Source organism: Primulina tabacum, chromosome 3 (assembly GCF_025594145.1).
Source record: "Primulina tabacum isolate GXHZ01 chromosome 3, ASM2559414v2, whole genome shotgun sequence".
In the NCBI taxonomy this organism is placed as follows: Eukaryota; Viridiplantae; Streptophyta; class Magnoliopsida; order Lamiales; family Gesneriaceae; genus Primulina; species Primulina tabacum.
In genome coordinates this window covers 14,326,417-14,354,024 of record NC_134552.1, presented here as the reverse complement: position 1 = coordinate 14,354,024, position 27,608 = coordinate 14,326,417, and the positions used below count along the sequence as shown (strand labels likewise).

General features: G+C 36.5%; 2 protein-coding genes across 2 annotated transcripts; both read right to left on the bottom strand.

Annotated features, from left to right (window-relative positions):
* Positions 1–6,583: 6,583 nt before the first annotated feature.
* On the bottom strand, positions 6,584–7,384 carry LOC142538470 (uncharacterized). Its single transcript, XM_075643786.1, has one exon. It carries the CDS (start codon positions 7,382–7,384, stop codon positions 6,584–6,586), a length of 801 nt encoding a protein of 266 aa, XP_075499901.1.
* A 5,839-nt stretch (positions 7,385–13,223) lies between these two features.
* On the bottom strand, positions 13,224–26,195 carry LOC142538469 (uncharacterized). Its single transcript, XM_075643784.1, has 8 exons — positions 26,103–26,195; positions 24,271–24,372; positions 22,593–22,676; positions 22,450–22,503; positions 19,339–19,413; positions 19,004–19,168; positions 18,701–18,862; positions 13,224–16,685 (listed from the first exon to the last, which is right to left on the bottom strand). The coding sequence occupies exons 1-6, from the start codon at positions 26,193–26,195 to the stop codon at positions 19,055–19,057; spliced, it is 522 nt and encodes a 173-aa protein (XP_075499899.1). The 3' UTR covers positions 13,224–16,685; positions 18,701–18,862; positions 19,004–19,054.
* Positions 26,196–27,608: the final 1,413 nt, after the last annotated feature.

Sequence of the window (27,608 nt, the reverse complement as noted above, 5' to 3'; positions counted from 1 at the left end):
TTTAATATCATAGAACTTGAAGAAATTTTCAGTATAACATTGTCTGATACCAAATAACTCGCAACTTTGGTTTATATACATATTGATGTACGTTATCAATCCAAATTTCTTAAAAAAAAAACTTATCAACCAATGTCCAATAAATACATATTCAGCACAACACAAATCACCCCAAATTTCCCATCTTTGATTTTGCATTTTCTTTTTGTAGATAAATGATTGGTATAAAATAAAAAGTTATACTTTTATGCAAAAGATTAATGGATATGATGCCTCAAACATAAATGGTTAAATCCTCTCAAGGCAACCCGCAACCACCACCAGCTCCTCCTCCGAGCCCACCACCCAATCCACCTCCACCGCCACCGCCACCGCCGCCTCCAAAACCACCGCCAGCTCCTGCTCCAAACCCGGAGCCACCATTCAATCCCTTTTCTTCATTGAAAGAACCCTCTGAACCAGCAAGTTTTCTTGCAGTGGTCGTGCAGACAAGAACACCAAAGTCACCAAGAAGATCAGTAAGGAAAATAAACTTTGAACCCATTTTTTTATTTGGAAAGCAAAGATATTACTAAGAGTTTGATGGTCTCACATGAAGGGCGAATAGGATTTGTACACATAATGATTTTAATAATCAAATAATAGCAACATTAATTTAATTCAAATTAAATATATTCTCTACTTCCTTCAAGTTTAATTCATTATACAAACTTTAAACATTGAAAGTCATACATAAAATTTTTAACTTCACTCATGCATGGATTATTTATAAGACAAAATTAAGAATCATAAACATTTGAAGAGCATGCATTTAATACTTTTGAATACAACAACAAAAGAGACTGACTTCAACACTTATTCGTGACAAACCAAATTTCTTTTTATAAAATACATGATATTTAGCACACACATGCATGCATTTGACGACTCTCCAAATGTGCCATTTCCGTATATAGAAAACGAGACACAATTCGAAATAATCGATATGGATCGGCCCGACGTAAACGAGTGGAAGCCCTGGATGAAAGTCATTCCATTTCTTTAAGGCCACCCACCACCACCACCAGCCCCGCCTCCGAACCCACCACCACCCAACGCTCCTCCACCAACACCTCCCCCACCTCCGAAACCACCACCACCAAGCCCACCTAAACCGCCACCTGCTCCAGCACCACCTCCATATCCTCCTCCACCCAATCCTCCACCACCTCCAAAACCGCCACCGCCGCCGAATCCCGGCCAGAACAATGACTTTTGTTCCTCCAAGGACCCCTCCGAGCCAGCCAGTTTTCTCGCAGTGGTCGTGAATACAAGGGCACCAAGAAGAACGAGGAAAATGATCTTTGACGCCATTTTTAGCTTTGAAAGAGAAGATAGTGTTTGATGGTTAGACTTGAGACTCAAGTAGGGTTTATATACACAACATTGCCGTGAATAGTATTATTAAATTAAATATATTAGCTGAATCTGAGATTTGGGATGATATTTTTGTAATGGATCATCTTCTTAACCAGAATGGAATTAATGCAACAACCACTTGCTCTTTTTTTTTAACCACTTGTGTAATTTGTTTGCATTGTATTCATGATTTCAATTTTGTGTTACATTAATATATATAATTTTTTTATCAGATTTTTTTAAAGAGTATATCATATATAACATGGTATCACGATTTATATCTTTGAAACATGTCGATCTGATTCATATCGGAGTGAAAAATAATAACTTTCACATAAAAAATAAATTTTTTTTATAAATCGAGCCAAACAAAAGATTCACGTCAAACAGAAGATTCACCTCACAAATTAATTGGCATGTTATGTTTAAATTGATGCTTGATAAGCCGACTCTTTCAACTCAAAACACTTTTGATTGACTCTTTCATTATTTTGTCTTCTTTCTCTCCTTGACTTAGAGTTTTCAAAATCCTCTCTTCTATTGAATTCGTGACGAGTTGCACATCATTTTCTTGTATATATAATAACAAAATATTTTATAGTTACGTTGAATAATTAACTAATAATTTTTGGAAAAATAATTTTTTTAAAATAAATTCTAATTTATGTCACGCCCCGATACTCGGGTTTGACACCGGCGTTGTTTAACAATCACACAATCGAAACAACAAGCCTTTGTAGCACACTATAAACCGAAACCAGTTTATGATTTATAATTTCAACGAAATAAACATTGTCTTTACAACCACAATCACTAAACAACGGAAATAAATGCGGAAATGTCTTACAAAGTAATAAGCAATAAATTTGAAATATAACTACTACTGATCTCGCGAATCACCAACCCCAAAACTGTTCAGACTCTTCATTCTCAACCTGTTCTTCGGACTTATCTGGGAGGGGAGAGTAAGGGGGATGAGTATTTTTGGAATACTCAGTAAATGAGGGATATTGAACACAACATAACAATTTTATAACATTTTGGAAACATACATATAAATACAACATGCTTTTCATAATCGTAACATCGTATCCGTAACATAACAACACTGCGATTTTTCACCTTTAACGGTTTACTGACGTCAGTCCCTAAGTTTTAATCCTCTAAGGAGGCGAGGCCATAAAACGGTTCTATCCCACCGTTAAGGGCCATATGTTGGAATTCCACCCATTTTCAGGGAATCCTCACAGTTTCAACACATACACATAACAGTTTTCGTAAAAACGTATAGACGGAGACGAAGCTCGACCGAATTTTTAAAATCAAAACCGAAAACTTCATATGCATAAAACCAAAATTTAAATTTTAAAAACCAGCCCACTTACCTTAAATTCTAGCGAAGAAAAACGTGAAAAGGCTAGGGTTTCTTGCACTGGAAATTTCGAATTTCCTTCTTCGGCGGCTGGACTGCGCAGCGCTTCGCTGCTCTCGAAAATCATACGGCGACTAGAGAGGGAGAACTCGAAAATTTGGTGAGTTATGAGGTGTAATTTTCGAGCTATAGAGCCCTCCTATTTATAGGGGTTGGCTGCTATCGTGATCGAGTGATATCGCGCGTTTGAATTCTGAATCAAATCTTTTATCCAGAATCGTGATCTATCCGTGATTTTGGGTGATAACCGAAATCTAAATCTTTCATCCAAGTAAATTTCGAAATTATTATATATGCACTATGGAATTCGAACTTTTGGGATTTTATTATCCTTTGCTTGACCTTTATCCCGGTATCTCAATATTGTCTCGAATCTTAGGTCTTTCATCTGCTCATAAGTTCGAAAATGATACACGATAGAATTATCCACTCAACCTTTAGAAAATCTTGCAAATCTTACATCTTAAAAATGAGATAAACATCCGACGATTTGCGAAAATCCTAGTATCCTACAATTACCAAATATTATTACGGTTAAACCAAATCTTGGATTTTACATCCCTCTCTCCTTATGGGAAGTTTCGTTCTCGAAACTTGGGTTGGCTTGGTCTATGAAGAGGTACGAGTATTGGTCCCTCATCCTTTCTTCTAACTCCCACGTGGCTTGGCGTCCACGATTCTGATAGGAACTTCTTCGTACTTCAGCTCTTCTCCCAAGTTACTTTCGATCATGAGTGGTTCCACTTCCAACACGTGGCTTGGATCTGAGATGTATTTCCGTAGTTGGGACACGTGTAAAACGTTATGAATTCTAGACATGTTTGGTGGCAGTGCCAGTCTGTATGCCAGTGTGCCCACCTTTTCCAAAATTTCAAAGGGTCCCACATAACGGGGGTTTAGCTTCCCAGCTTTACTGAACCGAACAACTCCTTTCATAGGCGAGACTTTTACGTAGGCCTTCTCGCCAATGATGAATTCTACTGACCTTCTTTTCAGGTCTGCCCAACTTTTTTGTCGGTCTTGAGCTGCCTTGAGTTTTTCTCGGACGACTGTAAACTTGTCTACTGTTATCTGTACGAGTTCGGGTCCTACTACTGCCTTTTCTCCCACTTCGTCCCAAATATAAGGATGACCGACATTTCCTTCCATACAGAGCTTCATATGGAGCCATCCCAATACTGCTGTGATAGCTGTTATTATAAGCAAACTCGATCAATTGTAGATGACTGCTCCAATTGCTACTGAATTCTAGGGCGCATGCTCGCAACATGTCTTCCAGGGTTTGAATTGTTCTCTTCGTTTGGCCATCGATTTGAGGGTAATAGGCCGTGCTAAGAGTAACTTTCGTTCCCATGGCCCCTTGGAAGCTCTTCCAAAAACGTGAGATGAACCTTGGGTCTCTGTCAGACAGGATGCTCACTGGTACTCCATGAAGTCGTACCACGTTGTCCATGTACAGTGTAGCCAACTTGTCCAGATTGTAGTTCATACGAACGGGTAGGAAGTGTGCAGATTTTGTAAGTCTATCTACAATTACCCATATTCCGTCCTGACCTTGTCTCGACTTCGGCAACCCTACCACGAAGTCCATGTAGATATGCTCCCATTTCCATTCAGGTATCTCTAAAGGTTGCAACAATCCTCCAGGTTGTTGGTGCTCTGCTTTGACCTGCCGACAAACTTGGCATTTAGCGACAAATTCTTCCACGTTTCTTTTCATTCCATTCCACCAAAAATTCCTCTTAAGATCCATGTACATTTTTGTGCTCCCCGGATGGACCGAGAATTTGGACTTGTGTGCTTCTGACAGTATTTGTTGGCGAAGGTTATCGCTGTCTGGTACACACAGCCGTCCTTTCATCCATAGGACTCCTTTGTCATCAATTCGTAGATCTTGAGATTTTCCGCTCTCGACTTGTCCCCTAAGTTTCTTTAGCTCGGGGTCTTGGTCCTGGTTTAACTTGACGGTTTCTTGTAGACATGGCCGAGCGGAGAGTGCATCTAGAGTGATCTTGCCTCCATTTTTCCGACTTAGAGCATCGGCCACTTTGTTAGCTTTACCTGGATGATAACTTATAGTTAAGTCGTAATCCTTCAGTAGTTCGATCCATCGCCTTTGCCTCATGTTTAGTTCCTTTTGGGTGAACAAGTACTTGAGGCTCTGGTGGTCTGTGAAAATTTCGCACTTGGCGTCATAGAGATAGTGCCTCCAAATTTTTAAGGTGAAGACCACTGCTGCTAGTTCAAGATCATGCATAGGGTAGTTCTGCTCGTGCGGTTTCAATTGCCTTGATGTGTAGGCGATCACTCTTCCCTCTTGCATGAGTACGCATCCCAGACCTTCCTTAGATGCGTCACTGTAGATGGTGAATTCCTTATCTTCAGTGGGTAAGATTAGTACTGGCGTGGATGCAAGCTTTTCTTTCAATGTCTGAAAACTTTTCTCGCAACCTTCGTCCCAGATGAACTTGGAATTCTTCTGAGTGAGTTTAGTAAGTGGTATGACGATTGAAGAAAAACCTTCGACGAACTTTCTGTAATAACCTGTCAATCCTAGAAAGCTCCTGATGTCTGTGACGTTCTTAGGCTTTGGCCATTCTGTAATTGCCTCGACTTTCTTGGGGTTCACTGATACTCCTGCTTCGGAGATCACATGTCCTAAAAAGGATAAACTTTTCAGCCAGAACTCACATTTCTTAAACTTAGCATAGAGCTCCTTCTTTCTCAGAGTTTGTAGTGCAAGGCGGATGTGTTCTTCATGCTCTTTCTCGTTGGAAGAATAGACGAGGATGTCGTCAATAAACACCACTATAAAGCGGTCCAGGAATGGTTTGAACACTTTGTTCATTAGGTCCATGAAGACTGCAGGTGCATTGGTCAGCCCAAAAGGCATCACTGTGAACTCATAGTGCCCATATCTTGTCCGAAAAGCTGTTTTGGGGATATCTTCAGCCCTGACCTTCAGTTGATGGTAACCAGTCCTCAGATCCAGTTTAGAAAAGACTGCGGCTCCCTTAAGTTGATCAAATAGGTCGTCTATCCTCGGTAGAGGGTACCTGTTCTTGATAGTGATCTTGTTCAATTCTCTATAATCAATGCACAATCTCATACTCTCGTATTTCTTCTTTACGAAGAGTACTGGTGCTCCCCATGGGGACACACTCGGTCGAACTTGCCTTTTGTCCAGCAATTCCTGGAGTTGCTCCTTTAACTCCTTGAGTTCAGCTGACGCCATCCTGTAAGGTGCTTTCAAAATTGGTGCTGCACCAGAAATTAGATTAATTTTGAACTCAACTTCGCGGTCCGGGATTGCCCCTGGGAGTTCTTCTGGAAAAACATCAGGTAACTCACATACTATTGGGATGTCTTCTATCCTCAGTTCGAATTCTCCTTGCACTTCGCTGATCATGGCTAGGTAGATGTCTTCTCCGGATTTCATGGCCTTCCATGCTTGGGAAGCGGAAAGGAGTGATTTACGTTCCTTGGATTTACCATAATACACGATCTCTTTATGATTTGGGGTTCGGAGCTTAACTCTTTTTCCTTTACAGTCCACTATTGCATTGTTTTTGGCTAATAAATCCATCCCTAGAATGATGTCGAAGTCGACCATAATTAATTGTATCAAGTCGGCATTGAAAGTCTGGTTAGCTATACTGATCTTACAATCTCTGTGAATTTCATGAGTTTCGATGGTCTTACTTGTAGGTGTGGCTATTCAAAAAGGCTCAGCTAGTGACTCGGGCTTAAGTCCTAATTTTTAGCAAACCCCTTAGACATAAAAGAGTGTGTAGCACCACAGTCAAACAATGCATAAGCATGTACTTTTTGAATTAGGATGATACCTGATACGACTTCATTGGCGTCGTCCGCCTCTTCTTGATTAATGGCGAACACCCTGGCGTTAGGCTTGTTCTCCCGTGGCTTATTGGTATTCACCCTTGAATTTGACCCGTCTCCCTTACCCGGTCCAGTTGTTCTGTTGGTGGCGTCTGGACAATCTGCCATACGATGTCCTGGTTTCCCGCATCCAAAGCAGACGCCGCTCGCTCTACAACATTCTCCCAGGTGTCGTAAGTGGCAAGTTGGGCAAGGCTTAATAGCTTGGTAGCTTGAGTTAGGCGAAGGCCCTTTAGATGGTCCACCGGACTGGTTAGGCCTCTTGAAAGTCTGACCGTTATGCGAAGATTGACTACTCATAGGCCTTTTGTTTTTAAATTCCTTCTCCCTGCGCTGGATATCGGTTTCAGCTCGGATAGCTGCGCCCATTAGGTCTGAGAAATTCGCAGGTTGGTAGACTACTAGGGCTGATTGGATTCTGCTGTTCAACCCCTTCTTAAAACGGTGCAATTTCAAAACTTCGTCTGCCATAATTGTCGGAGCGTAAGACCCAAGGGCGTTAAACTGAGATGTATACTCCACCACTGACATATCTGGGGCTTGAGTGAGATTTTCAAACTCGCTCAACTTCTGCAATCTGACTTCCGTCGGATAGTACTGGTTTAGAAAAAGTTCTCGGAAGTTTTGCCATGTTACTGGTCCAGTAGCGGTCATGGCTAGCGAGACTGATTCCCACCACTTAGCTGTTTTGTCTTCCAAGAAAGGCACGATCACATCAACTTTGAGTGCATCGGTAACTTCCAATAGCCTCAACTAAGTCTCGGTACTCTTTAGCCAACTCTGGCCAACTTCCGGATCGGCGTCCCCTCTGAAAGTCGGACACCTGTTCTTACGGAGAGACTCGTAATGAAATTTGATTCCATTAGGTGGTGGTGGAGGGGGTTGATTGACGTTTGGGTTTCCCAACCCTTGCAGTGTTGTCGCCACTATAGTTGCTATGGCCATAAGGTCAGCTCGACTTAGGTTGAATACAGGCGGCGGTCCATTCTCCTGTCTGCCTTCGCGGTCGGTATTAGCATAACGCGGGTTGCGGTTCTGTCTCGGGAGTCTGCGTGCCATTTCCTACAATTTCAAGTTCTAAGAATTTGTAGTACGAGTAGAGTTCATGCAATAGATTGTGCTGAAATTAATTGAAATTAATAAATAATGTACTGAATTTTGAACATGACCAATCTAAGGGAAATAAATAGAAATGAACATAATTGCTACAATTGCAAGTTCTAAGAATTTGTAGTACGAGTACGAGTAGAGTTCATGCAATATTTTATTATTTCTCAAAAGAAATGAACATGACCAATCTAAGGGAAATAAATAATGTACTGAATTTTGAAAAAAAGAATGTAGCAACAATGAAAATAAACTACTAAGAATGTTCCACTAAAACGCTCTATCCTACTATCTCTCCATTTCCCATGGCCACGTCGGGTGGAGCTTCTTCCTCCTCGGGATCCTCCTCTGGCACTTCCGGGTCTAACAAGTCTGCAAGCTGCTACTGAAGATTTTGATTCTCCAATTTCAATTCAGCAATCTCTTCAATGTGGGACAAAATTTTTCCTACAGCGTCATTCAACTCGTTTCTTACATGCACACAGTTTGCCTTATTCTTCTCGATGAGCTCCTTCTTCTTCACTTTCCCTTTGTCCACCTCCGTGGACAGCCTTTGATTACTCTCGAACAACTGCATAATCATATGCCACGATTCTTCAATTTTCTTTTTATCCTTCAGTCGTGCTTGACGTGCTTCAGACAACTCCATGGTGCGTCGATCCACTTCTTCCTTTGCCCGCTTGGCTTGACCCACCACTATTTCTAAGGATTCTCGAAGCTCGAAATTATGACCCTTAGTGAGCTCGAACATTTGAAAGACCTCATCAATCCTCTTCTCTGCTGCCCCCAGCTTGGTAGTCAAGTTTTCCACTTGTTGTCTCCATTCGAAATTACTAGCTCTCAGCCTTCTGATATTCTTATCCTGGTTTCTAGAGCCAATTCCTTTAAATGTATAACAGCCTGAGCGCGCGTGCGAGGTTGGGGATAGTCCAACTGAATCGTCTCCCTATGAGTAATCGAGGCTACTTTCTTACGAGCAGTGACACGCATACGAGCCATTTCCTAGAAACAATAAAAAGAAAATGCTTAGAATATCATAAATAGGACATAATAAAAATAGCAGGGTCATATAGAGTCAAGTATATGAAAAAATAAAATTTTTCGAAAATTTCCAAAAATGGAAAGTTTTGAGATAGACATATGGATTCGAAGCAAATGTCAAGAGGATTCCTGACAGTTGACGGAATCGAATTCGGAGTTTCTTACGAAAAGTTATATGGGTTACGAAACTTTCCTAAAACGGCAAAAACGAGGTTTCGGAGGCCTAAACGAAGGAATTTCGCGATTTCGGTCCTTACCTCACGACGAAGTGGTGAAAATCGCTCGTTGGGCCGTTTCGGAGGGGATAGCATCGGCCTCGAGTGAAAAATCCACCGAATTTTTTTTTCGAAAAATTTCCTTCCCACCTGGATTATGAACCTAGCGGCTCTGATACCACTTAAATGTCACGCCCCGAGACTCGGGTTTGACACCGGCATTGTTTAACAATCACACAATCGAAACAACAAGCCTTTGTAGCACAGTATAAACCGAAACCAGTTTATGCTTTATAATTTCAACGAAATAAACATTGTCTTTACAACCACAATCACTAAACAACGGAAATAAATGCGGAAACGTCTTACAAAGTAATAAGCAATAAATTCGAAATATAACTACTACTGATCTCGCGAATCACCAACCCCAAAACTGTTCAGACTCTTCATCCTCAACCTGTTCTTCGGACTTATCTGGGAGGGGAGAGTAAGAGGGATGAGTATTTTGAGAATACTCAGTGTCACGTCCCGGGACCAGGGTTAGTCGACACCGAAGTTATTCAACAATCACATAATTACTAAATAACAAGCCTCGTAGTACAGTATAAACCAAAAACAGTTTATATCATAAATACCAAAAAAATGGAATCGTCTTTACAATAGTAACTCTGAAAACGATAAAAATCTGCGGAAGCGTTTACAACTTGAATTAAAACTCACAAGAACATATTCTTAATTAAAATTCTTCATGCGTCTACTATCAGCTCAAAAACTGGGGTTTGATTCTTCTTTCTCTATTTCTTCTTCTGATTTATCTGGAGAGGGTAGAGTAAGGGGTGAGTATTTTGGGAAATACTCAGCAAGTGGGGGCCGTTCGTGCACAATATAACAATATGCATAAAATTTCGAAATCACATGACTTGCATAACATCATTCATATCGCATGCATAACATTTACCAGACACTGAGATTCATCTACTTTCAATGTTTTACTGATATCAGTCCCTAATTTTTACTCCTCTAAGGGGGCGAGGCCGTATAGCGGTTATGTCCCCCACCGAGTAAGTGTACGTCATGGTTGAGATTCACACCCATATCAAGTTGAATTCTCACAGTGTCAAAACATAAATCATGCCAAAGATCGTAACCAGAAGGTGGTAGAAGAAGAATTTGCACTCGATCGAATTTTAAAACACACGAAATGCATAACCGAAATTTACACATTTAAAACAAGCTCAATTACCATGATCCTTGGAGAAAACGTGAAAATTCGAGAAACATAGAAGAATCACGCAACCGACACTTCGAAAACGCAACAGCACATCTCCCGGAAAATCAGCCGTCTTGAAAAAAAACATTGCGCCTTATTGAACCGTTGGATCGTGCCTAAACTTTCACAGTACGTTCAAACATTTGTCAAATAAATTATGAATGGTGGAGATCGGGTTTAGAAGTCATTTGGACCTGCTTATGGACAAAAAAACGGTATGTATATTGTTTCCCGCATAGAATCAGAGCAGTTTTCTTGCGAATGCTAGAAACAAAAAACCTAACTGTTGGATTTGGCCGAAATTTGGATATGTTATTCGAAGCATATGGAAGCACATTCTGAACGGTGGAGATCGGATTCCGACAATCCGAGCGAGAAAAACGAATTTCTGAACTTGCACAGAATTTTGATGATTCGTGCAGAATTTTTGGAGAGAAATTTCGAAAATTGGAGAGCAAAAACTCGAAATTTTGATGTGTAATGTGTAAATTCTGAATGAAAGCTTCTCCTATTTATAGGGAGGTGGATGCTATCCTGATCGTGTATTATCCTCGCGTTTGAACTTCGAATCAAACTTGAATCTAGGATAGATTATTATCTCTTATCTATCTCATTATCCTTATCCAAATATCAATATCATCTCAAATCTTATATCTCTATCTGTTATAATCTTTTCAACTTTGAATTTATATATCAAAATTTAACTTGTTATATCCAAAAATTTCTTAGCTCATGATCTATTTATTATCCCAAGTTCAAAATATGCACAATATTATCTTAAATCTCAAGCTCCAAAAATATTGCACACGATATAATTATCCACACAACTTTAGATAATTTTGCAAATATTACATCTTAGAATGATATAAATACCCGAAGATTGCGAAAATCCTAGGACCAAAATATTATCACGATTATGCAAAAATCTTGGATTTTACACTCAGTAAATGGGGGATATTGAACACAACATAACAATTTTATAATATTTTGGAAACATACATATAAATACAGCATGCTTTTCATAATCGTAACATCGTATCCGTAACATAACAACACTGCGATTTTTCACCTTTAACGGTTTACTGACGCCAGTCCCTAAGTTTTAATCTTCTAAGGGGGCGAGGCGATAAAACGGTTCTCTATCCCACCGTTAAGCACTACAACAAAAGAGACTTTCCGCAGCGCGCAAAATAGCTTTCCGTAGCGTGAATTGCACGCTGCACAATTAAAAGCTGTTAAAAGTATTATGTTATTGACTGCGGATAATAGTTTATGCGGCATGCATCAACGCGCTGCAGATAATATTTTCCGCTTCATGCATTTGCGCGCTGAGGAAACTATTATCTACATCGCACAAATTCACGCTGCGGAAACTAGTATGCACGGCGCACAATGTGGGCTGTGGATAATAAAATTAATTAGAAATAACACATCCACATCCTATAGATGCAAGTACCCTCAACTAACCAGTTGGGATAGCAGGGCAATAAATGATAAAAAAAAATAAGTTAACAAACGGTAGCATAAATAAAGGAGCAATTAAAACTCAATGTCATCAGGTAAAAGTTAAATATTTCATACAAATTGAGTTTGAACCGTTCTTTATTTAATCACAAATATCTTAAAACCATAGCTTGATAACTGGTGCCTATCAATTTAAGTCTTTTCTCGAATCCTTTAGAATGCGAACAAGTGATCAGGAAACAAATGAATGTAGAAATCCACATCCTCCCCTGGAGACATAGAATAATGACCAGGAAACAAGTGAAGGCTCTTTTAGAATACAATCACAGTGTGTTGATTAAGGCCAACTACATTTCTTTTGTCATGTTCTCTCTGAAAGTAAAGAGCAATAAATCTTCTAAGCCTAGCAAAAAAATGAATCTTAAAATGTAAAGTGATAATGAATCAAATCAAATATTAACTTAACCACTTGGAAGGCAAGAGGATATACAAAACAAGGTTGGTCTTATGCTACAAGAGAAGAAACACCAGGCTGTGAACCACGTATCTTTTGAAATATGAATTTCAAATGTACTTATGTACAATGAGATGGCATATGTTACACTAAAAATGTTTCCCTTAGTAGCACAAAATAACCGAGAAAACAATTCTATACCTTGGTGTCTAGGCAATGATGATTGGCTTATCAATTCAGAACATCCATGTATGCTAATCGACCTCGCCATACAAGGCTCCGTCCCTATAATAAAGTTCGTATTACCATTACAATCAGCAGTTCGAATCCACAAGACATCGACAGCCAACACTCCAGCCGAAAATGGCGAGTTTGCAATTATCTTCACAATATTCCCTCCTGCAGACATAGGTGCAGCAGGAGAAAACATCTGATAGTAAGCAACAACCTGAGGCCCAAGTGGCCCACTCTTTGATCTGGGCCGTCTCTATGGCTGATGAGTTGAAGCCCTTATAGAACCATCTCCAGATAAATGACTAAAAATCCACCTTTCTGCAGCTTCCCATTTCGAAGGAAAGGTCCTTCCATTATTGTAAGGCAACAATGAAGTATTTACAGTCCTCTTATTCGCATTGGTGTGATATGGAATCCGTTCAGTACTCCATCCTTTTTGAATCCTTATACTTGGGTGCCGGTAATTGTGTGCCAGGACTTGGGAATGCGTTGGTCCTTCGAGTTGCAGCTGATGGTTTTTTCATCGCACCAGACCGTGGCGAAGAGGAGTTCCCAGAATTACTCACAGAAATGTTGAGATCCACAAAAGCAGTTCTGCGATCTGATTTGTTCTAAAATGCTAAGATTCAAAATCGACGTCTGAAAATCCAGTTAATAGATTCTTTGACTATTTCCTCAAACTACAACCAGTGAGTTTTCTGTTTCAGGTGTAAATTTCAACAGCTTTATCATTTTTCAAATGTTGACCAATTGGGAAAGACAAAACCGGTTTTATTTATCGAACATGTGTGCATGAAAGGAGGGCAAACAAATTACATATCGAGTATCTTAACTTAATCAAGGTAACGAGTTTCAAGTTCATTGAACAAACACGTACAAACACGTACATTTCTTAAAATGCAAGTGACAATTTTTTCACAGATTTATTGAATAATTATGATCGGAAAACACAAAACATGAATACAACATCAAACATCCAAAATAATCCAATTTTTTTCTCTCGGTCTCCCATGATCAAAATTCATTATACAACAAAACAATAGTGAACATATTAGAGATCCAATCTTGTAGCAACTAGTAAGCTCCACTTTTCAGAAATTGCAGACTCTAAGCCGTAATTACGCTTTTAACACGTACACACATACATAGGTACATATTCCACTGAAAATCCTGAAATGGATTTCTAAAAGCCTTTGTGAGAACAATCAGACATCAAAAGATCGATTTTCAAAAACATAACAAATGGTGTTAGCTTGGGAGTGGAATTCGTGGACGTACCCGTCGATTGTGGTTGCTTGGATTGCCTTCTGGTTCGTATTCTCAACTGGACTGAAGCAAACCAAAGATTGGACTGAAATTGTGAGAATAATCAACGTCTAACTCATGAGAACATCTTTGATTCAATCTCAAAACTTGCAATTGAGGGTACAAATCGAATCTACAAGACGAGCTAAAACTCACGGTGGTTGATGTCTCATTTCTGGCCGTGGGAGGAAGCGGCGGCGCAAAGCGAATGGGAAGAAGGGTTGAGCGATTTTAAAATCAAAACCGAAAACTTCATATGCATGAAACCAAATTTTAAATTTTTAAAAATCAGCCCACTTACCTTAAATTCTCGCGAAGAAAAACGTGAAAAGGCTAGGGTTTCTTGCACTGGAAATTTCGAATTTCCTTCTTTGGTGGATGGACTGCGGTAGCGCTTCGCTGCTCTCGAAAATCCTACGGCGACTAGAGAGGGAGAACTCGAAAATTTGGTGAGTTACTATATATAGGGGAAGGAATTAATCTCCACCGTTGATCCGAATCTAATCGGACGATCAGAATGAGTCTAGGAAATTGTGCATGCAGGTGAAAAGACGTGTACGGATATTGATAAAACACGCTCATTATTGCCTCGGAATACGAACGATTTTCGGCGGTATCAATGCTAACGCATGCGTCATAATGACACCCCTTGGACTTCCCGAGAGTACTAAATGACAAATATTCAAAACCCGGGAGATATGGGACCCCGACACCCCATCACATCTGTGGAATATTTGAAGACCCAATGCTCTTATTTACTCTGGGTTATGTTTTAACAAAATTACAGATCTGACTGATCGGGACAACGAGTTAAGCTCTAGCCCGACTATTTTAGGGATGGGTGGTGATACCCCCATAAGGATCCGGGTCATTGATGACCCGGGCACTATCCTCAAGAACCCGGGCACTACGTCACTTCCCGAGCGTTTACCGAAGGAGCCTGTCTCTCGCGCAATCATCCAGACATTTTCTCCTCTGCCCGGGCTGTCATCATAGCCCGGGATCTCATATAAATACCCGGGTAATCGACTACCCGGGTTACCTCGAGAGTTGCACCGCACTCGAGTATGATTGATACAGACAGTCTAATCTGTTAGAACAACTTGGGATTGGAGTGTCTTAGAAGCCATCAGAAGTTATAAGTATGGGCAGTCGACTTGCCATACTTAGTAGGTGGCACGAAAATCAAGAAACCTACCCCATTTTTTACTATAAATAGCAGGTATTAATGTCATTAAGTGATTCTAAAATCTTTCAACTCTCAAGCATTACACATATTTTCTCTCAAATATTGCTTGTGCCTGCCTGAAAAGCCTGCTGACTTAAGCATCGGAGTGGCCACGCCGGACACCCCTTCGGCGCCCATTCACGAGTTACTTTCTTATTTACAGGTGCTATCCAGGCCATTATCTTCACTCAAAATTCTCAAACACTACAAATTTTTTGATTTGATCCGTTGGAGCTCCTTACTCGGCTCATCCATTTCAGACAGGTCACATCAATGATTATTTTATAGTGATTCTATAATTTAAAGTTAATGTTTGAGTCTCATTTTGTTATGTTTTGTTTTCTTTTAAACTAATAATATTATGAATTGAGTATTTTGGAAAATAAAATTTTATAGAATATTAGAGACAAAGGCAATCTATCGTCCCCTATAGAATGTTATAAGTAAATAATAAAATTGAATAATTTAAGATAAATAAATAAAAATGGTAAGTTCAATAATAGCAGTAAAAATAATTTATAAAATGTCTAACCATATAACATTTGTAAACATTAGTAATATAAAAAATGGATGTGAATTAAATTCAATAAGTAAAATTTGATTGAGATTTGAAAAAATTTTGATTGAGATTTGAAAAAATTGATATATAACATCTCTTTTATATTCTCTCCCTTCTCTTCTCTTCTCTTCTCTTCTTTTAATCAAGAAGAGTGATTCTCGAACTCGAGACACTCATTTTTCTAGAGTATGATCTCATTCAGTCTTTTTTTTATCTACGAGATGAGGACACCAATTACAAAACGTTTATCTTATTAACACCCTTCTGGTGACTTATTAACACCCTTCTGGTGAAACTCATTCTCAGTATTTCTTCTCTCATTATCTCTTTTAATCTTGTAGGGGGATATCAATTGTAATGTTGCTGATGCCAAGAAGTTTGTTGCTCTGTTTTGCTCACTGTAGATATGATGCATGATGACTTCCCATTTTTTAGCGAAAAATTTCTTACATTTGGATACCAAATTGAACGAGGACGAATATGGTGTCCCTACTCTATAAAGCCACTTTACTAGTATCTCTGAGTCGATTCCAAGCACCACCTTATTGTACCCTGACTCCCATGTAATTTCCAAGCATTTGTATACAACCCATAGTTCCGATTCCACACTTGTGCAAGCGCCGATGTTATGGATGAAGCCCTTGATCCATTTTCCATATTCTTTTCTCAGGAGACCTCCTCCACCTGCCCTTTGGCCTTGAAGATTAACGCATCCATCCACGTTCAGAGCACACCATTCTTTAGGTGGAGGAATCCACTTAATGGACTGATCTTTGTAGGCATTCATGTTATTGGCATTACTTTCTTTGATGAGAAACCATCCCTAATATCCCAATATTGTTACTTGATCCACTTAATCTTCAATCTGACCTCCATCTTATTGTTTCTAAACACATAATCATTCCTCCATTTCCAAATACAACAAACCGTAATTGTGAACATGTTTCTCCAATCTGCTATACTGTCAGCTTGTCTATCTTTAGATAAATTTTCCATCGTCCATTTGTCAAAGTTAAGCCTCCAATCAGCGTGATTCTTACTTTTGAAGTCCAACTTGCATCATATGCCTCTAACTTTCCTGCACTTGCAAAAAATATGGTGAATCTTACTTTTTGCAAGAGGCGGACCTTCTGGAAGCACAAAGAAATTTCTGCAACAAGTTGGTTTATGTACTTTTTGAATCTTTAGGCGGCCCAATATTCATTCTTTTTGCTTTTACTTGTTGCAGAAATTTTGGTTTATGACATCCGAGAATAGCATGTTTTGAGAAATTCACAACTCGCAAGAACGGCGTCTACAACATGAGCATAATGGTCAAATAGAAGCTAACACTATGGATTTTACTAAAGTTGAATCCAACAGTCCTCATTTATTTTCACATATGAAATCCATTGAAATACTCACGGATCTCACATATAACAATACGTGTGGATTTTTGGATATACATTTGTGATAATACTCTAAGGATAGGCTGAACTAAAACCGAGGATAAGGATGTTTTATGCAGTTATATCACAAACAGTCGAAACGTCATGTATGGAGTTCGACATAGATTAAAAGATTTAAATGTGCACCAGTTATATTATCTACAACTTTTGATACACAACAATGTTCTTGTTCGTGGCAAGAATAGATTAAACACATGTTAGAAGCCTCAATTCAGCTTCCCAGTACCCATAGAGGCTCAAATAATCAAGCCATTAGGTATCCAATCCATAAGATAGATGCAATATTTCGCAAGAAACTAAGCATATATCTCTTGTTCATTTCCAAAGTATTTCTAAAATAATGTATTAATAGCCTGTCAAGAAACTTGCATCCACATAATGTAAGAATTCTACATCACAACCTTGGAATAAGTAGTATCCAGTCAAACTCCATCAACATCAGCATCCAATTTCAATCACCGTTTATGTTAAGCTTGTGTAATGAGTGGGAAACCCCGTTTTCGTTACGGATTCTTTGAAACTCATTTTCTTAGTCTAAGCCATTTTTACATCCTCCGGATCAGATCCACGTGGAATGAGCCCTGTTTGATTGGTACAGGAAAGGTGACTTGTGCTGATTGCTCCTTGATACTGTTATAAAGCTGCTGGTGGAAGGGATGGTTAAATGAAAAACAGTCGCTAACAATTTTCAATTTTGGTCCTTCAATCATCCACATGTGAAAATGATGTGGTTTCTACCATCACAACTTCTATAAAAGTTCTAATGATCCTCCCAGAAATTTGGCAATATGGTTAGAACAATAATTTTCAGAGTTTAAAAGTTTCCTCGTGACTGGTCGAAACTAAATAAATGGCCTACCTTCAACAAGTCGCCTCTTTTGACTAAAGGATACCATCCTCGAGACTATACCTATTTTAACAAAAGGAGGTCATCTTTTTAAAAACTCAAATTCGACAAGGGTCATGGACGAATATATAAAAATTCTAGCAGTATATTTAAATATGTAAGTCCAGAAAATATACAATATGATAGATAAAATTGGCCAAATTTATTCATGTTTATTTTCTACTCTAAACGTTGTAACAACATGATTTAAGTGAACTACATAAAATCAACTAATTTACTCAATGAATAGATTTGAGTTTGAGCCCCCAAATTTTGTCATTGGTTAATTATTTAAAAAGGAATTTCGACAACACACGCCCATGCAACTCGAAAACAGTACCTAAATCCTTAAAAATCTATTGCTAACTACTAAGCTAAATTATTAGCGAGACTGATGTTGATAAACAATTAATTAGCTAAGAATTCATATTTTTCGGTTAAAAAACACCGAGTATTTGAAAGAAAGATGGTATCTTGATATCATCAATTTACTCAATAACATGATAGAATCAATTGTTCAAATAATATATGATTTTGCACCCCCTAGTCGGAGCTCTTGAATGCCATGCAATTCAGTGGCGGAGCTAGAGCAGGATGGGCTGGGGCCATTGCCCCCTCTTTATTTTTAAATTTTGATAAACTTGTATATTTTTATGTACGAGGAAAACCATAAATTTGTCCCTCCTAAATTTTCGAGTTGTAATCTTATCTCCTACACAAAATTTCTGGTGTTGCTATTAATGTAATATGAAGAAGTACCTTAATTTGACTTAATGCAGAAAGCTTTAGGCCGGTCATGTCCAAAATCTGTATGCAGGTGCCAATATACTGTCCATATTTTTTCGTTTCAGAAGGCTATAATCACAAGAGTTAATGTTAGTCTAGCTATGCGACAGATCTATTTTCAACATAATAATGGTTCTATAAAAGCTGTAACTCACCAATATAACACGATCTCTGTATTCATTAATTTGCAAATGTGATTGGACATAATAGTGAAACTTAAAAAGAAGAAAAGGGGTATTAGCAAGCATTATTACATAAACCAAAAATTTCCGCAACAAGTAAAAGCAAAACAGTCATTATGGCACTTCATTTGCTGAAATTTTTGAACTATTCATAACTAGTGAGGTGAAGCACAAAAAAACATTGGAATATAATATGATATCTTAAAGAAGCTTTGTCATATGTGCTGAGCCCTACACCAATAGCAATTACAGCAAGACCCTGTAAAATTACAACAGTAACCTTTTTTGTGTCATTCCTGGGTGACTGGTGGTTTTTTTCCCTTATTTTATATGGTCGTTGTAAGCTGGAGTTAATAATTTGGTATGTTTTTCCAGGATTGGCAAAACAGCTCAGATAAAATAAACTCCAATTATATCCAAGCAGAGTACCTCTTTTGAATATCCAGAAATTCCAACAAGCTGTGATTCTTGTATTGATGCATACATGTGAGTATCAATTGGCTTCTGCAAAGATCACCCATTAAAATAAAGTGAACGATCAATTAAAGAATTCAACATAAAGCAATTGGATGCACTTAGCGAGGGTTCCAAAAACATAGAATAGGACAAAAGTTTGACGTTATACCAAAAACAATACGTATTCAACTCAAATCTTTTGAAATGTAGCATAACCCGAGTACCAAGTTTGTCACGCCCCGGGACGGGGGTTGGTTGACACCGGCGTTGCTCTCAAATTTACTTTCGAAAACAACAAGCATCAGAAGTACAAAATTCAGAAACCAGTCTTTTATTCATAATAATCATTGTCTGATACAAATGTCTTACAGCGGAAATGTAAAACCGAACATAATACTGTCTTAACAGATGCAGCGGAATCTAATTACAAATCAGAACTAAGAACAGCGATCTTCATCACCAGCCCCAAAACTGAAGTTGCTCCCCTTCTTCTAACAACTCTTCCTCGTTCTTATCTGAGATGGGTTTGGTGGGTAAGTGATATGATTGTCACTCAGTAAGCGGGGGCGGGAATAACTCACAGTTTTCGAAATCATTTTCATACAGAAACAGTAATACGAATAATATACAGAAATTCTTATTTTCATAACAGAAATCAGTATTCAGTATTCAGAAATCAGAAATCAGAAATCAATAATCAGTATTCAGTAATCAGAAATCGGAAATTTAACAAGTAAGCACTGAGCACGTTCGTGAATTTCATGGCTAAACTGATACCAGTCCCCTATATGTTCTCTCCTCTAAGGGATGAGGCCGGTAATCAGTAATCAGTAATGTTCAGAATATATATTCCTACCATTAGTTCACTAAGTTTCAGTGCTTCAAAAATCAGATATCAGAAATCGAACATACAGAAACTTTGCTTTAAAACATAAATCATCAAACTGGATTCAAGATATTTATACATAAGCCCACTTACCGTAATTTGCTAAATATTTCGGTTGAAGTCTGGAAATCTGTTTGTTCTTGCTACTGGTTTCTACTGCTCCGAAAAATGCACTCTCTTCGCTCTAATTTCAAGTGATCTCAAGATTTTGGTAACAACCATTTCAGAGATTGAGGGTGCTATTTATAGGCCAAAATCTGACTGTTAGCCTTCCAATTAATGATCATAATCTGCCATTAACAGTCTTTATTCCATGTTAAATTCTTCAGTTACAAGTCCTGAGCAGAACCAGTAGCTATCTGCTAGAATCTCGCTACCGAACTCTTCTGCTGCTGGATTTTGTCTGTTGGAAAATACCATCTTCTGAAATATGAGTTGCTGCTGGAATTGATAGCTTCTACTGGGATTTTGTCTGTTGGAAAATATCATCTTCTGAAATATGAGTTGCTGCTGGAATTGATAGCTTCTACTGAAATCTGCTAGCTGCTGCTCCTGCTGGAATATGAGGTTCTCACAAAGTTTAGATCGCTATGGTAGCTGGAGAAATTATCATTCCCGAGGATATTGTAATAGAAGGAGATTGTTCGTTAAAATTGCGATTTTTTGATTAGTTCAAAAGGCCTTTAGAATTTATAAAGAAATGTTTTGACTGTGTTTAAATGAGCTAGGAAAGGTTAGAATTCGACTGAGAATTGAACTTGCGGAAAGAAAGCAGCAAAGGAATGCCACAGTCCAGATGGATGGGACGCCAATCCCAGCATCTCATCCACTTCAGGTTAGAATTTGACTGAGAATTGAACTTGTGGAAAGAAAGCAGCAAAGGAATGCCACAGTCCGGATGAGTGGGACGCCAATCCCAGTATCTCATCCACTTTGCAGAGCAAAGAATTACGTGGGAATGTCACTGAATGAACGAACGGATGCCCATCCTTACGTCTGCCTACCCTGAAACAATAGAATGCTACTAGTCCAATGACCAAGACATTTGCCCATCAAGGTAGTTAGTTCGGATGTCCCATCCATTGTGATAGATTCATGTTTTCTGAGACGCGTGTCTTGTTGATATAAAAGGGTGCATTGAGGAGGAATATACTCCATTTTACCTTTATTTTCTTTAGCTAATTTACATAGAATAAAGGTTTTGATCTCAATTTCATCAATGAATGTTCATCTTTCCATGTAGTGGTTGAATTAAGCACGTCTTTGGACTCTTCATGGTAAGCTCATATATTTGGTCCCCGACATATATGCATCATTAAAAATTCACGGAAAAGGGACCAAAACAGTTTTGGTCCCAAATAACAGGGATGGGAAAACATACTATCCTAGTCAGAAAAATTCTCAATTTTGGGTGAAAACTAGGAACGTACGGCGCATGTACCATTTTTGTTAGTCTTCAAGGATTAGTTAGCTTTAGACACCAAAATCGTCTAAAATTAATAAGTCGATGGACCTTTTTAGCACATAACAACAAAAGGGACAAATGGTTTTAGGAATTAGGCCCAAGTAATATATTGTGAAAAAAGAGTACTTAACCCGAATATAATTATGGAGCATATATTCGAGTTGTCTTCATCGAGAAGTCCAAATGACTCAAAGATTATGCTAAGTCTTAATAAAACATTAAACCATAATTGCTTGTTATGTTGATGAGGATTTAGAGCAATAAATGATCATTTCCAGTAATTGTACGAACTTACAATTTATGAAAATCAAACATGTAATCTTAGTTCTAATAACAAGTGACCACATGTTATTGTACGGTCAATAATAAATTGAGGTAATAGTTTATGATTGCTGAAGCAATCAATGCTCCCGGCACACGAGATTATCTAAAAAAAATTATTCATTTACTCATAATTTCTATATTCAAATTATTTCATTCGATCAAAAGACCTTGCAATGTTTGTTGATCAAAGAATCACGATATTCTCATCAAATAAGGGTGTATGATGAGTAGAATTGGCTAGATTTGCGCTCCATCGATGTAACGAATTTTTTGAGCTCGAGCTCAAAAGTATCAGTAGAGTGATATAGTTCATACTCTGGGGCCAATAATATGATGCGCTGATCCAAGATAAGTCACAAACATGTAAATCAATAGCAGAAACAAACGAGCTTAGTCACTAAAAACTCACCAGTTGTATGTTATCAATTTGATTTTGTATCCTCCATTTCAAACAGTCAATAAGCTGAAAAAAGTGGGTACTGCTGAGAACTTAAAAAAAAAAGCAATAAAGAAAGAAAGAAACTAAAACAAGTTGGATGAACAGCAACAAACCATTTGATGTGCATCCAAAACATTCCCATCCCTTGCTTTTAAAAACCTCACCAGGGTCTCACTTTCGTGTCTGTGATTAATATTCTGCAAATTAAGTCAAGATTATCAGGCAGTATTTTTCAACCTTAAGTTTCACATGCCATAACCTAGTGGCATGGCACGACAATTTCTCCAAATAACTTGAATTGAAAGCTAAGTCTTGTATAATTGATAGCAAAAAAAAAATAACCAAAAAAATACGATAGCAAGGGAAATGAAAGGTTAAACAATCGAAAGTACCAAATGAAACTTTAAAAGAAGGCCAGCTTTTCTAATGCATTCTAATCAAGCTCAACTTTAATACTAATTCCAAAGATTTGAACAACCTTATTGATCAGAATAGAATTTCCCAAAGACAAGACATAGCATGTGAACATATGCTGAGCACGTGCTATGTCTTGTCTTTCCAAATAAGAACTCGTTACATAATCACTTTGTAAAAGTATTTGGAAGCCACAATTGCCTAAATTTAGTATTACGCATTCTGTTATGCTCTATTTATTTTAAGTTTATGTTGTGTTAGATATATTTCACCAAAAATCATATTATGTATGTTTTAAACTGCTTATCTGACATTAATGCTATAATCTGTAAAATACTTGTACTGACTAAGTTGATAACACACTCTGTGCCTCTGAAATTTGTAAGGTGTTTTAGATAAGTTATTAGAAAAGAACAAGACTAGAAGCGGGAGTGTTCAGGCAGAGAGCAGTCAAAAGTCGGCCTTTACGTAGTCCCGGATCATTAAAAATTTTCAGACAATTTCAGAATGTTCTTGGGATGTAATTTAAACTCGCTTATTGCTTTAGAATTGTCAATTCCAGCGTATTCAAGTTTGCACTACAGTACTTGTTTTGTTCAGTTTATAATGTGTACTTGTTTTCTTCAGTTTATAATGTGTATTTTTGCCTCGGCGTCGTTTTTTTTTTACAGGCCAAGCATGTTGTGTTCCGTTTGTCCTCAGTTTTGTTTTTGAACGATTCACAAATTTCCATTTAAATATGTGTTAATAATAATTATTATAATAATGTTTTTTTAAAATAAAATTGAGAAATTCCGATTTTCATACTACAGATTCCCTTCTCTGAATTAATTCTAGCTGTGGTTGGAGCCTAGTAGTTGGAGATGATCAAGACGGGCATACCCAACTCGTCCATTTTGAGATTCCACGAAGTCGCAGCATCACAACCAATGTTAAGTTATAAGCTCAAAAGGATAGCCTATACAGGGGAGAGCTCCTCAAGATTATAAACACAATCACTTGCAGAATCAATGCGGGATCATGACAATGAATAAAATAGAAAAACTTTAAATCTAGTAAACTCGAGAAACATCAATTTCTTTTGCTACTACTAAAAAGTAGATCAAATCATGTACTTAAGTAACACACGACAGAGATTAATGAGATTCCCCACCACAAATCCAGCTCAAATTTCCACGTAAGAACAAGTAGTTGACAAGAGTAATCCTTACAAATCAGAGTTTCAAACCACATAATTGACCGATTTATCATCACAACCAGAGCAAACCAAGTATGCAGCCCACCATCCAAAACCCAAATCAAACTTAGGCTCATCAAGAATCAAAATTTTTTCAACGTCAACAAAAATTCTAAACAGATCAGTTAAAAACGGCAAACCTGGAAAGACTTCTTCAATGGTTCATCAACAGCATTAGAAAAGAGCAAAACATTGATCGAAAAATCAAGAAAAATGAGAAAATTCTGAGGGGAGGGACTGTACTAATAAGTAGTTAGTTAAGAACATAAGTAAGCTGACCTTTTTTCCACATGGGATTGAAGCTGATTGATCATTTCTTCGGTTATGAAAACCATTTTTGCTTTCTTTTTTTCTTTCACGCACTCAACAATTTGCAGCAAAAGATTCAGACCCCATTTCAAATTTCATCCCCCTTTCGCGTTAAATAGTTATTGGAGTCTCCACATGGCGTGGAATGCGGGTGGGGGCTGGTTTTCAGATAGGGGGTGTGAAAATTTTGGTTGTTTTTTCTCTCTTTCCCCGCAAGCAACCACCTTAACTTGAGACTTGCTTTTCTCCGATGTCTTGAATGTCCACGTTCCGATTGAAGAAAACGATGCCCAAAATTTGTTAAGGTATTTGAAAGTTGATTACTATATAGCATTACATTTCCCTTGTCCAAAAATAGCAAAAAATAAAATATATATATGTACTTTATAAATTTTATCTTCTAATTATTTTGGAAGAAATATTAGATTTTTAAAAAATACATAAAATATTAGAAATTTGATATCAAATATTTATATTGGATCTCAATCTTTAGAGGATGTATTCAATGCAGTAGTTTTAATAACTTTAATAACTTTTGTAGATTTTAAAGCCTATATATATTCAATCAAAACTTTTGTATATATTATAGAAAAGTCTAGTGGTATTCAAAATAGATTTACATAAAGTTTTAAAAAGTCAAGTGATATTCAATATTGGCTTTTAAAAACTCTATAAATGTCTAAGTTACAACTATAAATTGTCAAAAAATTTCTTTGGTTTAAACCAAAAATTTAGATGGATTTTTAAAAATTATAATTTGTACACAAGTTCTTTCTTTTTCTCATCTCACATCACATCCCTTCTCTTCTTATCTTCTCTCCTCTCATTTATCTTTATCACTCTCTAATTTTAAGAATGTATCTCTATGTACATTTTCTTTTTTCTTTTTCAGATTTTTCATTTTTTTGTTGATTGTTCATTTAATAAATTTTTATTTTAATGTTGTTCGAAATTTTGAAGTCTATAATTGATTTTGTGATTTTTAATTTATGATATATAGAAATGAATTTAACATTCAATAATAAAAAAATATTATCCAAAAAATAATATCGTCTAATTTTTAATAGTTGAATAGTCTCGCAACAAATATAATAAAAAATAAAAATTAAGATTTTAATCTATGATTTATAAATAAATCTTATGATATAATTGATAAAGCAAAATTTTCCTTTATTGTTTAAAAGTTACATTTTATATCCTTATTTTATGGCTGATAATCTTGAAATTCTACTAGGTTTAAAATTATAATTATGAATTTTTAAAATAAAATTATTACAATAAATATAAAAATATCATAAAATTTTATTGGCTCATAAAATTGAAGTTAATAGTATTTTTTAATAAATAAAATTAACTATTTTTATTAATTTTTTGGCTATAAATTGATTTTTTTATTTTTTTTTTTAGCATTTTCAATTAATGTGTGAACCCATAGTTTTATAAAAAAAATTATATTTACACAATGATAAATAAAATTCTTTTCACATGAAGATATATATATGTGTGTGTAGAGCTCGAAAGTCCCTTCGGCTTCTTCCATTCAAAAAGGTAGTTTTTCCTATAAGGTAAATAACGTCTTGAAGTGAAGCGAAGGCATTATTGAAGGAAAGAGATGGCAGGTCGGTCAATTGCATTAGGTAGGAGAAGCAGGACCTGTCTTAACCGCAAGTGCATTCGATTCCATCCTCAATCCCACCAATTCAAAAGTTTCCATCTCTTCTTTACTTTTAAGTGACAAAGGATATAGTTTCTTCATATATTCTTGTGAAGTGATTATTATTTATCATTGTGTGAATATATTTTTTTTATAAAATATGATAGTTTATGGATTAATTGAAAATATTAAAAAGAATTAAAAAATCAAATTTTAATCAAAATATTTAATTTATTTATTAAAAAATTACTATTAATTTCAATTATATGACTAAAATTATTTTACAAATTTCCCTTTAATTTTATTAATATAGTGATGTCTTTTTTAAAATTTACAAACATACATACAACTCCACATATATAAATATATACATGTAATGATTACATATTTAACTTTTAAATAATTAAATTTATTTATTAATATAAAATTTTAAAAACTAAATTAATTATTAGTTAAAATAAATTAATAAAAAATAATATGTTATAAATAGATACAAAATCATAAAATTCTATACAAAAAGTTTACAAAAATCTTACAAAAAATCTACAGGAATCCACGTAAATCTATTTATAAATCTTTGAGATTTAAAAATATATCAAATTAACAAAAATATATCATTTAAAAAAGTCAGGAAAAATTATCAAAACTTTAGGTATGCAGCTTATCAAAACTATATATATATATATATATATATACACACACAAATATTGGGCCAATATTAGCGACCAAATCCAAGAATTCAACCATTTTAAATATGTGTGAGAGATAGATTTGGTAGCTAATATTGGCCCAATATTTGTTTCCATACAAGGACGAGCATGTCCATAATTATATATGTGCACGGTTGATTATCTCTGTTGTAACAATGTTTTGTTTTTTTAATAATTGTTGTGGGAATCGTGTAAATTCATAGACTAACGCAGTAGTCTGCAAACAATGTTATTTAAGCAATGCCCATAGTGGATGGTTTAATTTTTAGGACATTTATTTTGGCTATAAAATATCATTTGGTGCATGAATAATTTAAAAAATAGATTGTATTAGAATATTAGACCAGAATATAGTTTAATAATAAAGTATTTATACATTAAAGTGATAATCACTAAATTAAAATTAGTAATCATTTTGAGATGTAAAATGTATGATGATAAAACATGATGTTGTTTGATTTTATTTTTTGCAATGAAAATATTTCCATGGAAAGCAAACCGAAAAAAAGCCTTTCACGATATATTGAACGAATAGAATATTCTTGGAATCACAAAAACTTGTGTGACACGATCTCACGGGTCGTATTTTGTGAGACATATATCTTATTTGGGTCATTTATGAAAAATATTACTTTTTATGCTAAGAGTATTACTTTTTATTGTGAATATCAATAGGGTTGGCACGTCTCACAAATAAAGATTCGTGAGATCGTATTACAAGAGACGTATTCTCCAGGAATAGTAGCAATAGAAATAAGCGATGATGTGTTATATTTTTTGGTATATATAAAATATATTTTATTGT